The sequence below is a fragment of the Bombus vancouverensis genome, chromosome 12 (assembly GCF_051014615.1).
Source record: "Bombus vancouverensis nearcticus chromosome 12, iyBomVanc1_principal, whole genome shotgun sequence".
Taxonomy (NCBI): domain Eukaryota; kingdom Metazoa; phylum Arthropoda; class Insecta; order Hymenoptera; family Apidae; genus Bombus; species Bombus vancouverensis.
Genome location: NC_134922.1, coordinates 6,359,472 through 6,380,730, shown reverse-complemented (window position 1 = coordinate 6,380,730; position 21,259 = coordinate 6,359,472). Strand labels below are relative to the sequence as shown.

Below are 21,259 nucleotides of genomic sequence, written 5' to 3'. Positions count from 1 at the left end.
TATTTCGACACCTGTTACGTCGCGTGAAGTATTTTCGTGAGCCGGTGCGTACAGGTATGAGTGTGAAGGTGTGGGTTGCTGGGAAGAAGACTAGCGTGTTATTACGCGTAGTTTCAGCGTACAGCCAATTTACACGGACTAACCGTTCCACGTGGACTCGTTTTGAATGGAAATTTCAATGAAAATCGCGAAAATAAAGGCTGTCAGTAGGAAAGAGAAAAATATGTACACATACGGTGACTGCCGCAACGTAATGTGCTCTTATCTTTATCTCATATAGCACCGATGCGTTTTAACATCGTCGAATAAGCTATTGTGTGCGCTTGTTACTTTGAAAACTTCTAGCAAAATGTATCTTCTGGCCGCGTGAACTAAAAACCGCGCGTAAAGGCCACCGCGTAAGTTGTGTTGTAATTTAGCACGTAAACGAGAGACTCGCGTAAAAATATAATAATAATCGCGTAAATATAAATTTATAAATATAAATATATTTTAAAAAATATAAAATAAAATTTGAGGGACTAATGTATATTTTATCTGATTGGTTATTTCGTATAGACTCGACACAGTCGTAAACGTAAGGAGGCGTATTGGTCGAACGAAACGCGCAAAGAAACCGAAAGAAAATCTGCTTTCCAGCAACGCACGGTGGCTAGATTTGAGTAATTTTCGGATAATTGTTTCAACGAAGGTAATAGACGTGTGTATTTGGAAATAAGGGCGTGTACGAACAGGCGATTCTCAATGCACGGTCGTAAGGTTGTACGCGGAGTAGCGGACATACGACGTGGTCCGTGAAATGGCTGCGTAATGCGCTGATTTTTACCCGGGAAGCATCTGATTATTTAAATAGAGGTGCATACGTGCAAATAATTTTCATAACGTTATTTTTCCACAAAGATTCTATTTTTCGCAAAAATTTCACGTCGTTGATTTGTCACAAGCGTGTGATTGTTTTAAATAATAATGGGAAGCCAGGAATAAGTATGTGAGAAATCTACGGTGTATCGATGTAAACCATACGCTTGCAGAAACTTGTATGTAGAATTGTTTTTTGTGTAACTTATTATCTTAAAGCTAATACCTTTTCAGCTTCTTATATTAATTTACATTTTTATTTCTAACCAGATGATTTGAACATCGAAATCTCTTAATCGTGTGGTTTTATCGCAAATTTTCTTTACGTTTCCCGATCGATATCCCTGATTCAAACAGTAAACGAGCCTCTGCAACTGATATTTTCCATGAAAATTTACCGATTGTTAAGAATTATTATCGAAAGATTTATTTTATCCTGAAAATTATCAAGAAATATTCGAAAGAAAAATTCGGTGAATTTTTTTCGCGATTCTTCGGATTCTAACGAATCTCGTCCTTGGCTTCCGTATAGTTATTATCCTGTTCGCAACCCTGGAGGATTCGCCGCGAAATTACATAAGCGACGGCGTGGTCGAACGTCACGCGACGTCAATCACCAAATGGCTCGATCTTTCTCAAGGAATTAATAACGTCGGGCAGTTTACCTTCTCTTTCATGTATATCGTCCTGATTAAAATCCCATTCTCTGTTCCTGTACATTTTGGCCTGGTTATACCCCGGAGGATCGCGTTTCTTACAGGCTAAATCTCTTGGTAGCGTCGAATGAATGCGGACGAAAAACCGAACAGATCCATCGATTACAATAATTGATATCTAATATGTTACTCTATCTAATATGATATCTAATCGTCTTGTTATACAGATTAAATCGAGTTTTCTTTCCTTTTTTTATTTTCATTCTTCCAAAGGACGAAACGTTATTGCCACATCAAATTTAAACGTTATATCTACATTGCTAAATTTATAACGAAATGTCTTTTTGAGTTCTCACAATTGAACTCTTCTTTGCTCATAATAAATTTAGCTACTTTTAACGACGGATATTTCAGGATAAAATGTACAAATAAAGAATAATTTCATTAAATACTAACGCCAATTATTCTTTCGTGTAATAAATATTATATTTTGTCTATTGGTATATTAAAAGTAATTTTTCGAGTTCCCCAAAGTCCCCCAAGTTTCCCTTTAAAAAATTCCAATCGTTTATCAAATTTTATTATTTATCATTTACTTGTAATATCAATAGGTCGAAGCTCAAAGTTCGCGCCAAAGAAATTCTCAACAGAATATTTTCCTAAAAGCTGCCGATCAAAATATACTATTATTTATTTTTAACAACAACGATAGTCCCTCGAGTTGTGCAAAGTTCAAAGTCTACTGCACGAATCTCTCAGAATTTCCCCCTAATAAATCCAGTGAAACTTATCAAATTTTCCAGCCGACTCTGCATAATAGTGTCTACGTATGTGTAATAAAATTCCATCGCCAACCCTCTAATCAACGTTACACGCACGATTTTCATCGAAGCAAACCGTTTCTATCGGTTTTCCCTAAATAAATTCAAAGTACAAACGACAACGCAGGGGTGTCGAATAAAAGCAACAGATTCCCCATGAATAATTCAGCGTTCGTTTTCAGCGACGGTTGCGTCGAAACTTCTTCTTCTTCTTCTTCTTCTTCGTTCCTCGTGTTCATCCCTTCGTGACAGTCTACCAGACAGGGTGGATTTACTCGAGTCGATCGAGTCGTTTTCGTCGACATTTTTGTTTCTCGGCCCGTTGGATACGTAAGAGCCTGTAACCTCCATAGATTATGTGTATGTGCGTCGGTGGCTCTCGGTTACGCAAACGTTCCTCTCAGAAAACTCGCGTCTTTCGTGTCGCATCTCCGTCATGCTGACGCCTCCAAGTGTCTAGCTCTGTCAAAATTGTTCCTTCGCCTCCTTTTCTTTCTTTCGTTTCTTTTCTCTCCTCCCTTCTTTTCTTGGTTTTGAATATCGGTGTTCTTATTGTTATTTAGAGTCGCATCAACTGCAAGATTATTAGCGACTACTTTATTGGGTGCTGTTCTAAGGGTGTCCATAGATTATCGATATATGTATATCGTCAATGTTTCAAGCTTATTAACTAAAAGGATCGATGTATATTATAGATACAATACAATCTGTTATAAATATTTATTGCAAATACTTGTTGACGATATTGACAAAATTTGGTATGAATATTTATTATAAGTATTTATTGACAATATTGTATTGATAATACACATTGATCCTTCTAGTTTAGAATTTTGAAATGTCGACAATATACGATATATTGATAATTTGAGGATATTCTAAGAAGTGTAGGAAATACAAAGATCGAAGAAATCACGCTTATCGCTCTAAATCGCATTTATTCTGTTAATAAGTACATATACACAGTTAGCGCTTTTTAAAGCAGAATGACTTCTTTAATATTGGACCAATCAATTTGAATTCTTCCGACAAGTTAGAAGAATTAGTTTACCAGATGATGTGTAAAATAATGTTGGAAGAATTGCAGTTGATCGTAATCGCCAAGTAATCGTCGTTAAACGTCACAAAACATACTCTTTAACCCTTCGGTCGCGTTGGACAAAAGGTGAGAAAAGCCTTCTCGATATGCATGATTTCGTATCTTAATCCTTTAAAATTAAACATCTTTCTAAAATGTTCGAAATCTTTCCTATCTGCTAAAATAAGAAGAACAAGGTTAAACTATAAAAATTCGAGGATCGTGGTAGGGTTAAGCTGTGTAACCCGCTTGCTTAACTTGGCTACTATGACCGAAGGAAGTGGCTCATTACAGGTTACGATGGTCATTTTCTGCAAGATTGCCTTCGATCATAATGATTATCGCGTGGCCGCCGGTGGGCTCGATTCTTTGATCTTATATCGATTTAATGCAATAGAGCTGCTAATTCGTTATCGATTCTTTGCTAGATTTTATTGCTTCCATTGGAGATTGCAAATATCAAAGGTGATTTATTTACCATTATTTACTATAATACTGTTGAATTTTTCGCTTAAGTTTGTTTAATAAATTTATTTAACCCTCGTGCGTCAAATCGAAGCCATGATAAAACATCAATGAAATGTGAAGATAAACAATTAATTTTCCTCTTTGTCGTTTCTCTGCATTCACGTTAATTCTTCTTCAGAAATATCGAATCTGCTCGGTACGTCAAACTCGACAAGTTGCAGAGAAATCGTTCTACAAAAGGCCGATTAATATAATCTTTCACCGAAAAATAGTGTGAAATCGAAACACAAAGAGAAGGTTCAGATGTTGGTGTAATAATAAATGAAGACATTGAGAACGTCGTATGGCGATGCTTTCGTTTCGCGAGACACCAAGGATGAAATTAAACGAACAACTACTAGCTACTTTTTAATGTTTTTAATTAATAATTCCAGCAACCTGCCAACCTCCAAGCTTTACCTTTTGCTCGTTCTTCCACTTTCATCGTACGAACTTTTTTACATTTAAATGAACAACCATATGCGTAATGAGCGTTACGAGACACGATTGTCACGGTTATATTGGTAAAATTCGAAACCAATTAAAAAGTGCATATGGAAGTTACAGGACGCTTAAACTTTAGGTGCTTTATAAAATATTAGTATAAAAATATAAATACTCATTGTAAACATATTTATGCTGAAGATGGTCCAACTAAGTATCAAGATAATTAATATGCAAAAATTTCATTTTACTAATACTATCTATGGTCAAAGCATGAATCTTGAAGAGAAATGAAACTTGGAAAAAAAAGAAATGTACATACAAAATTATATAACGCAGAGAGAGAGAGAGAGAGAGAGAGAGACGAGATTCTACCTTCATATGTAGTTTATAAAAAGTTAATCAAGTTTCCAAGAAATGGGTCGTTGTAAAGCCAAATAGATTCGTCTGCCAGTCCACATATAAAGCTATCGTTATTTTCCTGCATCTTCTCGTTCTACATTCTGGAATTATTCAGATCCGTGTACATTTTTCGACAGCGTCGTCGAAATAAACCGAAAGAACGAGTGTTTTCATAGCAGGAGACCGTTACGAATAACGTGGCAATGCATGCACGCGGTTATTTTTCTCCCATGGAAATTCACGATAATCCCGTCGGTGAAATAAACAGCAACGTCCATCATCCGGAGTGGCGGTACATGAAAACCGTATCTAATCGTTCGCCATTTCCATCAGCTGTACTGTCTTCTACTGGCCTGTCCTGTACTTTTATGCTATTCTTTTATTCAAATCGTGTGGCCAGTATTCGCTAAGTGTACGCGAAAGTCCATCGATCTTTTTCTTTTACCTCTTTCCACGATCCAGAAATTTTTCTTGGACTTTTCTCGTTTCTTAATTATATAACAGCATCTTGGATCTGATATCTATCTTATTGTGTTCGATGATAAACACGGTAGAATCTCGATCATTCGACCGTAATGTGGACACGAACCAAGGAATAATACGAAAGGGTGCAAGATTGTTACTAAATCGTGCAATAAAGTTATAAGAAAAACAATATTGTACGTGTATTTAGGTTCCATTATTTATTATTCATATTATATATATTACTCGTTGGTCGAATTGATTACATTTAATTGATTGGAAATTTGATCAAGTGCTTTAAGGCTACATTGACTGTTTACATAGTCGTATTCTTTTATCGTATTCGTTTTAAACTTGCGAAAGAAGTGAAATGTATTATGGTAAAGTTCAAAGTGTTTCGAATAATACGGAATTTTGGTTAAACCGGACTCGAATAACCAAATACTTCATTGTATATCCTTTTTTAATATTCGTGATGATATATATTACATTTCTTATATAATACAATAGAAAATGCAAAATAAGTAGTAAACGAAAACAATTTGTTTCGCTAAGTATCAGAAATATAACTCTCAATTAGTATAGAATAATTAATATGATACATAATTAAAAAGTTATAATGAAAATATGAAATCTGAAAGATGTGATAATGATAATAATAATTGCAGTGATTATAATAAGTAACAGTAATAATAACAGTAATCAACAGTAATTAATCTGCTGTGGGTTCGGGGGTGGAATAGGTCCAACGTAATTGCGTGTCGTAAAATTACCATTTACTTAATCGTTATTTAATTATTCACTTTGCACTGGAATAAATATCAATATAAATCTCATAACATTGAAGAATTGACGAGTTACAAATTGTAGGTTGCTATTCACTTGATCGTTAATTTATTCACTTTGTACTGCGATAAATATCAGCAGAGCTCTGTTGCACAATAATTCATCAACTAATGATATTAAAGAATTAACGAGTTACAGATTGTTGCTTACAGAATACATTGTAATAATTGTCGAAGTCTGCGTCGAATAGAATAATAAGACAATTCGTAATTTGTATTATTCGATGCCTTGGAACAACATTTATTATCACTGTTAGTATGGTTTCGTGACTCGTAAAAATATTACTAATAACATTAGTTCAGTTGCGCAAGAGTGTCTAAATATCCTAACATTTATGACCGATATATATGTATATATCAATACGTACATACCGATATATGGTTATTATCACTAAAACCAGCAATGACTAAAGCATAATACTCGAAGGAGAATAAAATAGTGAAAGGATCAAAATGAAAGACGCATACAAAATTACAAAAATCAAAGAGAAAAGCAAGACTCTACTCTTATTGTATTACGTTGTCCCAAAAGTTTCTGTCACTTCATAAGGAAACAATAGATGCACAATATTTTGTGTTTTATATTATTTATATTATTGTAATATAATTACACATTATTATGTTATTAATATTATTCGTTCCAATAGAACAGAATGGACCATACATAATTCAATAAAATAATATAAAACAAACAATATCGTGCATCTATTATTTCCTTATAAGACTTTGAACTTTATAAAACTTTATAAAACTTTGGGACAACCTAATACTTGACAGAAGAATTAATCAAGTTTCCAATTTGCGATATACGTGAACAAAACTATCTCTGACTGGAAGGGTTGGACAGGGCTAAGATCAATCAAGATATCCGAGTGTAAATATCAAAATGGATACCGTCCCTGCTTGCGACCGTTCGAAAGTGAATACGAAGCTCGCTTTCCAGCGAATCCTTGATCGCCAAGTAGGCGTTACACGAGGGAAAAAAATCGCGTCGTAGCTTAGAAAAGAGGTGGAAACGAATCGCGGAACGAATGGAATCAAGACAGAAAGAGACTCACTCGGTTTACCTCGTGCTAATCCGGCGGCGGGAGAGATTCACGATTGACAAAGTGGGAGAAACAGGAGGTGGAAATCGATTATTCGCGTATCCTGCGATTCCCCGCTTAGAAATCAACATCATCGAGACCGCGGAGTTATCCTGGAACGTTGCATTATCCTCGGCAACGAGACGGAACGCGCGCGTCCTTGAGATACGTTGCGAACACAGACCAGGATCCATTCGATTACACACGATGCACACCGAAGTAAAAGATCTGCAAAGGATCTACGAAAGATCTACGAAAGATTGTTCGCTGGATCTTCTTGTCCATTGAATAACCAAGGTGGAACTAATTGTCGCGACGTTCTCTGTAATCGTGTTGACATTCGGTAATTTCTACATACCTACACGTGCGGATTTGTCCTGTTGCTTGCCAAGTCCCCGAGGAGCAAATGACTTCCGCTGTTCATGGGGATTTTCCATGTTTTTTCCCTTCCTCCGGGTTGTTCAAGGCTTCGATACTATGCGACGCACGGCTCTTCTGTCTTCTTCTTTGGGTTTCAGACTTTCGTCTCTTTGCATCGAACACGATTGAACGTTAATCGCGCTTATGTAACAGGCACATTAATTGTACAGTAGAACTCCGTTTATGCGAACTTGTTGGGGGATAAGTTGATTCATGTAAGTAAGCAGGTCGTTCATATAATAGAAGTCCATCTGTGATTCTTGGTTCAATTAATAGAAGTTCGTGTTCAAATGAGAGGATTCCACGAAACATTTGCTATTAAATTATATATATAATGTGTCACATAACGTCTACAGTGTACATTGTTAGATGTTCATATATGAATGGATCGACGCTCGGTGATAGTTGAGGTAATAGGAGCTCAGCTAAAGTTCAGTTAATTAGCCACTGCTAAAATTTCGTTCATATAAACCAAGTTCCACTGTACTTGTGTAGTGAAATTGAGAAATTGAGAAGTCGACAAAAGTTGATCAGTTTGGTTTCGTAGAACCTCACAGGGTGGCGGATATTTTATAGCAAACATTTCTTACTATACTGGCAACAGTCGTTTATTCTGTGGTACATATTATGTTCATTCGTTGCTCCTATTAAATACAAATATACTCTTTGAAATTATGCTGCCTTCTTCGACCTCTTATTTTATAAACTTCCTCCTGTTCCAGTTGTTCACCGTGTGTCATGATCAGTCGGGATCTTTCTATGTAGGTAATTTCTTGAAGTATTACCAGTAACAAATATAAAAAGTAAAATAATGTGAATAATATTAATACAAACTTGGATATAATGGAACTGACTTAGGAACATCTTCAAATTGTTAGCCACACTAGAAGTTGTAGTTAACAAGTATTTCGTCGGTTTCTAGAAAAATATGTTTTGGAGGAATGATCGCAACTAGGGAAGATAGATTTTTAGGACAGTAGATTCGAATCATGGGTCGTCGTTCGTGGAAAATCGCGGCTGTGATCCCCTGACCAGGCTGTGGCCCATGAAGCTGCATCAGTGCGTGCATCTCTTGCACATGCGAGCCATGAGCAGCGCGTGTGGGCCGATCTGATCTTCCGGTGGATTTCGCGCGATGACTCAGCCCGCGACTCGTTCCTTGAATCGTGCGACACTCTACGAAATATCGAGACAGTCAAAGGGAACCTTCGATCGATTACACTCGTAAATCACAAATTATGTCATATCGTAAGGATGTTGGGTCGAATCCAGATTTTCGCATATTAGTAATATATTTAACAACAAGATAGAAATAAAAGAATTTTGAACTTGAGCGTAAAGTGAATTTGATTGAATACGAGCTGATTTTCTGCACTGAACTGTGATCCTTTCTCGTGTCCTCGTGGAATCAGGAATCTCAATCACATTGTAGCAACAATTCAATTGACTTCAGGTTCTCACTCATTAATATAAAATACTAATTATTTACAAAAGGATAATAATTTAATTTTGAAGCGAGTCTTATTGGATAGGATTTTATTCTCCGAACTTTGATCCTTTCTCGAATCTTCAAGGATTCACTCAGGAATTTCAGTCATATCGTAGGAACGTTCGGTTGAGTTCAGGTTTTCACTCATTAATATAAAGCGTTAATTATCCACAAATGTATAATAATTGAACCTTAAACTGGATTTCATCGGATACGATCCCATTCTTCAAACTGTGACTCTTTCTCGACTCTTCGCCCTGGAATCTCTTGTATATTTATGTTTTGTGCTTTGTTACGTTGAGAGCGATATATTTGCTGATCGTACGGAGTAAATTTAGTTGGTCAGATAATTCACTCAATTATATCACATTCTCAAAGATCTGATGCCCGTAGCACACGCATTTCCACGTGCAGCCAAGCTCGCACGTGGCACCGTGCATCCTGAAATGTGTTTCATTTAGCAAACTACAACGGCGAGTAGACATCGCGGAAGATTTTATTTCACAATTCGCTATTTTACTTCCAATGGAAACGCGCCGATTATTCTCGAAAACGAAGGAACAAGAAATAGATAATTGTTAAGGTAATTGTGAAATCTCGTGCGTTGACTACATTTACCGTATCTTTCTCGCGTATCCAAGCATTGAAAGGAACAAGCACGGTCGTTTATTGGAACCTGGGTTCCAAGGGGGAAAACATACGATAACTCATATTCGCGATTAAAGCGAAACCTCGGCTAGTTAGCGTTGCTAGGCACCGGTGTAATTGCATCCTGACAGTGAATAGATTTACACTTCTACTCGCGGCTTCTAGCTTCTGCCAATATCATTCTCTCTAATCAAGCGTTTGCATACGTTATTCATTCATGGTGGCTGATGTCTGCTCACCGGTAGCTGTTTTCTTCTCGTTTATTATTCTTATTGTGGCTAATACGCCGACTTTCCCGATAAATAATAATTTTCGTAGTTGGACGATGAGAGGTTTTTAACGCGCTGAATATTTAACATTATTTTCAGGCAAATTGAGGCTTTCGGTTGGAACGAGAGGAAGGTATAATTTGCACCTGGTAATGATCGGTTGGCGAGAGTGATGACAAGCGCACGTTTTTGGAGGTTTATTTAACTCGGTTTGTAACAGGCGTCAGGATCGCTGCAGATTATTTTCCATTATGAATCATTACTTACGGACGGTGCGAGCTCTTATTCACAGAGCGAATTGTATTTTTAATTTGCGAATCTTTTAAACTTTTCGATTTCTCCAAACGTTTGAATCTTCGAGTCCAAACGCTCCCCCTAGCAATTTACTTTACCAATACCGTTGTTGCAATCCTGATCGATCTCACCTAGCCTTCCATACACTGCGTTATCCTCGAACTTGCAAATTACCAAAATTCCCTCCTCTCCGAAATTTCCCCTAACTTTGGCCAACTTTCTCTTAACCTTGGGAATTGCAAAACTAAGCCAAAAGAAATCTGTGTGCAACTGCTACGATACTCCGAATGAAAAAACCATCAACCGCAGCAGCGAAAGGGACACATCGTCGTTTCCTTCCCGTGTCACGATACGTCGCAACGAATGGCGATATTTTTTTCCGGCGAAAGGGGACGAGATGAGACAAAGACTAATAAAGGGAATGAGGACGTACGTAGAGAGTGAAACGCGAAGAATGAGGCTGAACAAAGAGAGAGAAGAAGAAGAGGGGTCTGCTTTGCGAAGGTTGCCGTCGCGAAGACAGTTTGCTAAGCGCGTCCGTATACGAATACTCCCACTTGCGTATTATGCGAGAACAGAGATAGGGTATCTCTCGCGAGAGGAACATTTTCCCGTTCTTTTCTGCGGCGAACGCTGATCTCTGACCCCGAGTCCTCCGAGATCTCGGCCCAGAGACCCTCCCTGCTTCGCTGTGCTGGGCCCACGCTTCTCACGACACGATCCTGTGCGACTACTCTCGCTCTCTTTCATCTTTTCGCCAGCTGAAATGATATTCCGTCACGAACGATGGACGTAAGTGCAAGATACGGAGATGTCCAACAGATACGGAAAGATCATCTCCGTTGCTTCTTTAGTTTCAGGTATATACAGGCGAGACATTTCATTTAGCGCGTGTACAGTGCTGCTACTAGAGAGTATTTGCACGCAACCGTATTCTCCAACGAAGCTTTTGGTCCAAGCGTTGCACACATTTCACCCTTAGAGTATCAGATTTTTCTGGTCGTATGAAGATCGAATAATAATGAAAGACTATTACTGTGTATATATATATATTACTATGTTACCAATATGTTATGACATATTATTATATTACTATATATTGAATGCTATTGAACGATACGAAATTTAATATACTTTGGTTCTACATGGCCAAGTATTGTATGTAAATAAATACAATATCTAAATACAATAGTGTGCATATACTATTTTGTAGTCTCTATACGATATAAGTGTTTGTTCGTGGTTTTTATATTCTATATATGTGGCACCGATCGTTAGATACATTCGTACAAGGTGCGACACGTGTATTTTGCAAAATTATCTTTTTCAGCAAACCATAATAAAAACATGGATCTCGTGGCAATCGCGATCACCGTAGAAGCGAGAAATTTCAACGATTACATGTATATAGTAAGCTAAACAAGAAACAGATTAGCCAAAAAACACGTCTTCATCTTCTCTATTTCTTTGATCTTTCATTGTCTTTGTTCTCGATATAACTCGTATCGAGATTTATATCAAAGATCTCTTTTCTCCTCTTTTTTTCATTCTGTCGCTCTTTTTATAATCTGTCTATTTATCTTTCTCATTATCATACATTGACGTTCACGCAAATACTGTACTTGTATCATTTTCAGGTGACCCCATGATAACATCCTCTCTGAAGGGTAAGTGACAAACGACAGCTCATACATTTCTTCTTTTTTTTTTCTCTTTCTTTCTTTCTTTCTTTTCTTTATATTCTTTTTATTTTCTTACGCGTTTTTGCATCCACAACCCCGGACGAACGATCCACGCAATGATCGTCGTTTACCACCATAAATCTTCTATCCTAACTTTTCTGGAACGAGGACAATAGTGGGACGTGTTCTCTCATTTGCATGAGTTTTCTTTCTTTCCTCAGTTTTCCATTCACGCTTTTACTCTCTTTCACACACGTAGGCATTAGAAACGTGCATCGAAGGGTATCGAGAACTTGACGCGACGTTCGTAAGGACGCGCAATGATCCGCGTGCAGATTTTTTTTCGCGTGACGCAATAATGAGATGTCCAGGATCTTTCGTTCCTTGGACGTTGTTTCGAAATTCTGATATTTGAAAATTTCCAAGTTTGAAAATCTGCAACCTCGAAATTTTTCATATTTAATCTGATGCTAGAAGAATTTAAAAGTTTGGAAATTCGGAGCTTTGGAACATTGGATATTCGAAAACGTGGAGCGTTAAAAGTTTCTAAGTGAAAACATTTGGAACATTGAAAAACGTGTAATTCGAGACAAAACATTCGAGACATGGAATGTTTGAGAATTTCTAATTGCAAGATTCGCCGCATTGAAAAATCTCTGATTTAAATATTCGAAACATTTTGAGTTTTAATAAAAATTTGGAGCTCTGAATATCACAAAATTTGAAAGTTTTCAATTGTAATGACAGTTGTCCTTCGAGTCCAAACTTTTAATTTCTGAAATACGGTTCTCAGAACGATATCGATGCACTTGCAAGCGATTAGGAAGCGTAGGTAGAAGCAGCTTAAGCATCCGTTTATTTTACGATAGTGAACCGATTAGGTGTAGAGAAGAGTCAAACGTAGTATAGTGAACACGACGAGTAATTTCTCTAAACACGAAACAGGGAACATTCTACTCTACTACAAATTCAGAAAATGACAAGACAATTAAACGAGATTGACAAGAGCAGATGAGAAATCATTTCATTTTACTTAACACCTTTTTACTAAAAATCTTTTGCTATAAGGATTTCTCCAATCAAAAATTGAAAAAATGATCTCTTGACGATTAATTCATAGAAATACTATAATTATAAAAAGTAACAGCTGTTTGAACGAATTAACCTGCGTGTCGTAAGAGATGTGTGACAAATCACGAAAAAAGCTAGAACTCGAGAAACGATACAGCCATGAACTAAAAAACGAAATAAATAAATAAGGAAAAAGCAAGAGGAAAATCAGTAAGAAAATATAGTAACTAAATTAGTAAGAAAATAATTTTCAGTTTGAATAAGACTAGAGTTTCAAGTTGTACAGTCGGATATAAATGGGATTGGCTCGTGGACAAAAGCTGTTTAACATGTACATTAATTCAACGTGTTTCATCGTCAATAATTTATAAGTCGCGAAGCTATTAATTACGCATCTCAAACGTACGCACAAGTATGCGGAGAAGCCGTGGCGATTGGTTACGTGCCATTATAGCAACAGGGATCTGCATGGACCTCTTTTCTCTTTTCTTCATACGTATTAGCTATCGGCGATTTTCAATTATTTTCATTATGTAAATCGCGATAACTATACTTGTCGTTGTTTACCTTATTAACGCATTATTAATACATCGATCGCCGCGGTGGTCGTCAGTGACCCACATTCAACCCATTTTTCAGAACGATTAAGACGATGTTAAATCGACGGACTGAAAGATTTTCGACGACACGAATGGCTTGGATAAACATTGGTTAAGATATAATATTTTAATATATAATATTTATTTATATTTTCCAATATAATATTTTCCAAGAATATCACGTTGCAGTGTGTTCGAATCTATCGCGGGGAAAATTTACAAAATTTACGTGGCAGTCGACGTGTTGATTTTTAAATCCTGCAATACCTGACTATCTATTCAGGAACATTGAGTCTTTGTCTCTAGTTTTAGTTTGTCAAATGAAAATAATATTAACCATCCACCTGTAAATGTCCTGTCGTTTAATAATTTCGTATAATTTTCAATTTTAATTTTAGTAACTAGCTTACGCGTGCCTTAAAAGGAAAAAGATCAAGCAAATCGCCGTGTTAATCAACCGAAAAGCAAATCCGATATACCGTACGTAGCGAAGGATTTGAAGAGCATCCGAAAATTATATCCTGAATTTAAGTAGCATAAACATATTATGAGAAGGAGGCAACTAATGCTCGTCGGAGTTAGCTCGGCTCGAATAGCGTGGATTACGCGTTAAAAATGTCCTCGCAGGTCGTCACGTGGAACGATCGTTTTACGTGTTTCTCGGCTGTCGATCTATGCAGCATGTCTGTCGACATTCGACGAACAGATATTCTTGTTTCACCGACAGCACAACATCGCCGTGCTCTTACATTTTATCTCGCAAGATGTGGCAATGCCGTGTTATGGCCTAGCCACGGCTGACGTTATGGAAGGATAATCCCATGCGGTCGACGCTTGGGTCTCAGATTTCGCGCTGAGACCATAATCTGGTGTGCAGGGGAAACGAGAGGAAACCTGGACGCCAACCGGCTCACCCCGTGTAAACTCGGCTGCTTGCACAAAAAATTCGTATAACACGTCAGAAATTAAGCCGACCCCGCGTTAACGTATCTTATTATAGCGGGAGATGTTCTTCGTTTTGCTTTGGCTTAGTCGTGGATTAGGTTTAACGCGGTTAATAGGTTGGTCATTGTTACTGTATCGAGTAAAATACGGCGCGCAAAATAATCCGCCGTGTTCTCGTAAGATTTGCCCTTCGATCTACCTACAATGATGAAATCGCGGCCAGCGAGAACCTACGTATTTTGCTAGGCAGATCTCGCTATAAAAGGGTTCGAAGAGGGAATTGTAGCGCGAAGTGAGACACAGAATCAATCTTTCGAAGGAGATTTATTATGGCGATAGTGCGGAGATAGTGCAAGAAGAGTAACACCGAGAGTTCTAATAATAAAGGGGAGCGAGCAAAGGAAAAGAAAACGAATCGCAGCAATAAATCAGAGAACTTACGGCATATATACTTGCACGTTATCGTATTTATTATGGCATTTGTACTAATTAATTAGATAGGGAATCCGGCCGAATAGGACGCGTAGAAGCGAGCACGACTAGATTTCTTCTAGTAAAATATGAAAATATAATACCACTTTCGTCGTTCTCAGCTTAGTCTTCGAGAATTATCGAGTTTGAAAATTTATCAAGTACGCTTGAACATGGATAATTCCGGACTAGATAGGACCGAATAATAAACAGAAGGTTATCCTGCGTGTAAAAACAAAACGAGAGTGTAGAATCAAAATAAAAAGAATAAATTTTCAAATTTATTTCCCTCGGAAGCAAAGCGTCTTGCGAAGAAATTTTATTCCGCCACTTTGACTTATTTTCACGCGTAAACTTACCGTCGATTATCTAGTTCTACCCAGTCTCCAAGCCGCGAATGAAAACGTGTTATTCCATATTTATTTTCTTACTTTTCCACAAGGAATCACACCGCGACCGCTCTTACACGTTTTATTCGGCCGGGCACTGTATGGATCTTCGTAGGCTCGTTTAATTTTAGTGATTTAGTAATCACGTTTCACGTGACTACAAAAATTTAATGATGTGCGAGTGAAACGCAGAAGCTGATAAAAACGGCAGATGCTTTTTTCGTAGCCATTGGACATAATTTTCACTTTGGAAGAACAGCAGCTTTTAAATGAAGATGCATACGTATTCTACATATGTATGTAAGAAATAGACGATACGATGCGTTTATTGGAATTTAACGAGCAGTTTAGTCGCTGAAAACACGTCTCTTCACGCTGACATCGCTTTATTCATCTCGCTTCACCCTGTTATTCAAATAGTTTTCCATCATTACCATAGGGCGGCTCGTTATGGACATGTATAATTACACTTGGTAATAATAACAGCGTATTGATACGTCGTGCGTATTCTCGTTTCGTATTGCGCCTGATCGTTTCATCAATCCTGTTTATCGTTACGTTAATACGCGCCCAAGGATACAAACGTGTCAAGCTGGTTGGTTTTTCCTATTATTTATTATACTGTTAAATCTTCTTTTCCTGCGTGATCGACGCATTGACTTCTAGACATTTCGATGGAAAATCTTTGATAATAGTCGAGGGAAGTTTCCATTAAAAATTTGTCTTTCTTCGATCTTCCATCGCGTTCGTGTTTTTTAAACGTAGACAATCCAACTTCGTTAGGTTCCATGCGGTTAGGTTAAAATTAGAATGGAAAATTAGGACTAAGCTCGATATCGTCGAGGTAGAATTATGATTGACATTAAAAGAGAGTCAGAAAGTCTGTGGTAAAATATTAGGTCATCCTGTGAGTGACGCAGTCATTAATTTTCATATACTTTTATATACAGATGGAAATAAAAAGTTACCCGTTGACAATCGATTTTTAGAATTCATTACTTTTCCTATTAAGTTTTGGAAGTTTCTCCAATTTTTCGTTACTCCGATAGTAACAACTCTTGTTGTTTTAAATTGGTCCTTTAAAAAAAGCGCATTGTGGGATGACTCGATGCATGCGGTCACAGAAAGATAACGAGAAAATGGCAACTTTGATTTATTTTCATCTCGGTTCGCTGAAAGAAAATTTTCCTTCTCATCCGTATCGTGACTTATCAGAGTTTCGCAAGATATACAACGGTTTAAGAATTTTCCAATTTCGAGAAAAATTATTTCCATCGTATCGCTTAGAGATTTTGGAATATTCGTTAACGTCCATAGAAAATTTTCCAATTTTCCTCTCCTATTATCTTCGATAAGAGTTTGTTTCGTAAGAGTAATTTTCGTATTTAACAAGAGTCTAATAAACGAGAACTAGAAGAATTTCTCGAGAGTAAAGACGTGGCGTATCGATGTTGGAAATATGATTTCGAAGATAGAGGAATCAGACGAAAAAGGAAAAGCAGAATGCTTCGGAAAGCGAGAGGCACGAGGACTGACAGAATCCTCTGTACACCTATATACACGAGTTTAAATCTCCTTTGTCAGCCAGAAGTCAAAGGTTGATCTCCGGAGAAATTCAAGGGAGAGCTGACTTCGAATTTACACCGCCCCTCGGTATTCCAAGATAATAGAAATTTATCGACGTACAGAATATATAGGAAAAAGTTCAGCAACATAGTCTTTCATAGTTCTTCAGCTTTTGTGTCGTACGACATCTACGAGCTTGAAACTGTTTCACGTACCAGAAATACGATTATTCGGCTTAAGGATACGACAAACGTATTGTGCATAGTTTACGAAAAACTAAACTGCGAGGATGATTAAAATTAACATTAATTAGTTTGACTTGTGGATACATCAGATTAAAATAACGAATCGAATTTTATGGCAAATTTGTTGAATTTTCTATATTAATATCCTTCTATTTTAAATTAAGATTTATGGTCGTGTTGACTATTAATGTCATGGATGACTTGGCACAATTATATTCATCTTCGTTATAGTACATGCAGAAATTGGAAAATTTGCTTACCTGTCTGATTTTGCGTGGTACATATAATGAAATTACACATGATAAATGCATATAATATAATACATACATATATACAGTGACACGCTGAAAGTCATAAGTTTCAAAAAAGTTATTCCCTTTTGAAGATCGTTCGAACACTTTTCTTCTATCTCGCTTCTGTAGTTGAGCATAAATTTTGATTTTTCTGAAGGATGCAATTACATTGTGACGTTAATATTTCCACGTGAGTTCGTGATTTCCTTTTTATCGCCACGTTAATGTTCGATTTAGTGCAAAGTTCTTATTGGAAAGCTCGTCGTATAAATCTTACAACGTAGCTAAAACGTCATACTTTTGTAGGAGGTGCGAATGTGAATAGAATAGTAGGATTAACGAAACATTTGGTTTGGCTTTAATTCAAACTGGACGACTGGTACTATCTTAATTTCATTCATTAAACGAAAGACGTCACATCGGTTGCCAAGTGTTCGTCCCTGAGAAATGAATTTATTTCTCTTTCTAACAGCCAATTCGGATAATGTGATTTACTCTTGGCAGAGTTTGGAGAAGATATCGAAATTAATCTTGATCTTGAATCGTTTGGTAAGGCGAAGAAGCATGTTAAGGACAAAATTTCCTTCCGACTATTGAAGATCCTTTCATGAACTGTATTAGATTTGGAGTAAGTTTAAGGTTTGTACAAACTACGAACAGCTACTACAAACCTTGATGATCAATTCTTAGGTCAATTCTCAAGCATTCGTTTTATAATAACAATTTTTCCATTTTTATCATCAATTTTTCTACGCTTTCGATCTTCTGTGATTCAGGATCCGCGACTTTTGAAAATTATAGATAAACGCATAGATATCGCCACGTTACAAAATTCGAAGAGTTGGATTTTCAAATTATCTCACAAGCGCCCTAATTTTTACTCTTAACTTTCCCCAACTTTCCGCTTACAACATTCGAAGCATCTAAATTTCTTAGCACGACAAACCGTGGAATTTCAAAGATTTCTCGGCAAACTTCATCGAAGCGATCACCGAAAAACAACGCCAATTATCGAAATCCAAGTTTTCCAAGCTTTTCGCTCCCAATATGTATGCATTCCAATTAAAAAAAAAAAAATGAAAAAAACAAGCGAAACGATCAGAAAGGGTTTGAACGCACAACTTTACGTAACATGGGAGATTACGACGCGTCACAATGGACACGACCGACTTTCGATAATTGATCCCCTCGATCCATCTGAATAATCACGATCGTACAAAGGAAAACCGCGTTATCTGCTCGAATCGCGTTCCCTTCTAACAAATCCCTCCCCCACTTTTCTCGATATCTCTAGCAATTACCATTTCTCGCTACTCTAACCGATTACATAATCGATCGAGGAGAACAAAACTATTTTCGCGACAACCGGGGTTGAAACGCTTATATAATAAAATTACTATTCATCTTTGTCGTTCACACGATTTTTCCATTCTTTGCATTTGTTTCTCCTTTTCTTTTTTTCCCCCATTCGTTGAACGGTGATTGATTATAATTATAAGCCTCTGTCTATGTACTCGAACGAGCTAACGAGCTTACCTCGGGAGTGCATAACGAGCCAGTCCCATCGCCATTATCGCGATTTACTCGGAAAAATTCATCGATTGTCCCGTACGCGTGTGTTTCGTCTAACGAACCGTTCTCGTTTTCTCGACCTTTGACCAGAACAGAAAATCACGTTTCTCGCCTTCAACGGCCCTCCTTCTTCTTCGTCCTTCCGTTCGTTAGCTCTGATTAGGTTAAATATATAGGACGATAAGTATGCCAATTATACCGCTAATGGACGATTCTTCCTTGTGGCTCTTCGTTATGCAGATGAATCGGAGAGAATTCGATGGACGGGTGGAAATTTTAAGAATGGATAAGGGTCGAGCGATGCTGGACGACGAAGATCTGATCGAGGATTGACAAGAAGATGGAATTAATCGCGTCCTGGTGTGTGACATAGTTTCGATTTTTCAAATTGACGGCTTGGAAGATTCAAGGCAGGCGAAGTATTTCTAACTATAATTTATTTTCATAGAAATAGATTTTTAATCGCGGTATAGTTGAGATTTTCCGTAGTTGTAGAATCTATATGGGATAATAGTATAGAAGAAAGCTCATGGAGATTATTAACGCGCTGTACGAGGATCTTTTTTCGCTAATTACTCGCACGAGCCTCGTCAATTTGATGTAACACCTGAGGGTGTTCACGCTATTACTTATTATTATAGCGTTCTTCCAGTAAACGATAATTGTGAGGAGAGAATTAAAGAGGAGAAAGACGAATGGTTCAGAGTGATTTTTTTTTATGGAAACCTTCCTTTCCTTTTTGCATACATCGAATTTTCTCGTTGTTTTCAAATAGCAAATATCAAATTTTCAAATATCAGAATTTCGAAAAAACGTATTAGGATAACAGGGTCGAAAACTGATTGCTAGTTTCAAAGATATTGTAATTTGAATTTTGCAAAATAATAAATTAATGTTAAACTAATCACTTTTCGACCGTGTTACTTTAATAATCTGGTATCCTGTTTCGTAGAATGACGAGAGGATTCGATGCATGAGAAAGAAAGGGAAGGTTTCCATTAAAAAAAAAAAAAAAGTGTAACTGCAAGAGATGATGTCATTCTGTCATTTGTAGAAAGATCGATCCGGGACTTTGTGACTCTTATCTTTTCCGATATGGAACATATACATTTAGTATAGTTTAATGGCAAAACATGCGACAGAAAGGTGTGACAATGTTTGTTACATAAAGGGCCCTGTTTATCAATTTAACATTATTCTTATCGAGTCTATCGATAGCTAGTATATCGCTTTGTAATTACGCCTGCACGATAATTATACATTCATTGTACAACTTCTTGAGAATGCAGCTAGACGTGTATTGCTTCGAGTATCAACATTTGGTGTGAATATGAAGAAGGGAGGAAGAGACGTTTGCGCCTTCTCTTCGTGCTTCTTCTCGCTGCGAGACAAAGCTGAGATCATCAAGATGGAAGCAATGCGAGGTCGAAAACGTGTGAATGAAATCCGTGAAGGAGAACTAACGCAAATGCGTGTGAACGACGAAGAGGAAAATGAATTATTTATCTCTTCATTTGTTCATATCGATCTTCTCATTGTGTCAATTCGATGCGCGAGAGACACAGTTGCGAAAATGAGCGACTGAGAATTAAAATACCTACACACGCGAACCAAATAAACATTCTGCGTTGTCATCCAATTTCGACTCACAACTGCCACTCCTTGTCAGTTCGCTTCTCTTGCCAATATTCGTAAGCTGCCTCTGTCTTTGATCAAGTATCGTTGAATTGATCGAAGTTGAATTAATCGAAGAACAATTTATAGATGATGATCGAATTAGTCGATAATGCTAAGACTCCAAACTAATAAAGAAACTGACCGAATAATTTACTTTTAATGTCACGCAAACCTTCTTCGTAAATGAATATAAAAAGTCACGGCGAGAAAAGAACACGCTTAACGGCACGTTACTAAAACGATCATATTCACGCAAATGATAATTGCTCGCGGACGACGTTGTAATTAGTAGTTTTAAACTTCATCGCAGCATTACGGCACTTCTTTGCAAACATACGATCACGTTCCATACTAAGCACATGTTTCATATACTACCTTCATTCCTCCATCTCAAATGCAAAATATTAAACTTTGTTATCCGCATAATCTTCGAGAGAAAAATGGTCGAGACAACGTATGATCCCATTTATT

The 21,259-nt window shown here is 37.1% G+C and overlaps 1 protein-coding gene across 6 annotated transcripts in view; it reads left to right on the top strand.

Moving 5' to 3' along the window:
• LOC117155283 (PAR-domain protein 1) overlaps positions 1-21,259 on the top strand; it is a 101,063-nt gene that overhangs the window by 510 nt on the left and 79,294 nt on the right. For 4 of the 6 annotated variants that reach the window (XM_033331128.2, XM_033331125.2, XM_033331127.2 and 1 more), the window contains exon 2: positions 11,916-11,945. The exons of the other annotated variants lie outside the window; for them this stretch is intronic. In XM_033331128.2, the coding sequence (XP_033187019.1) occupies positions 11,916-11,945 (30 nt within the window). The remainder of the gene's footprint in view (positions 1-11,915; positions 11,946-21,259) is intronic. 6 annotated transcript variants of the gene reach the window in all.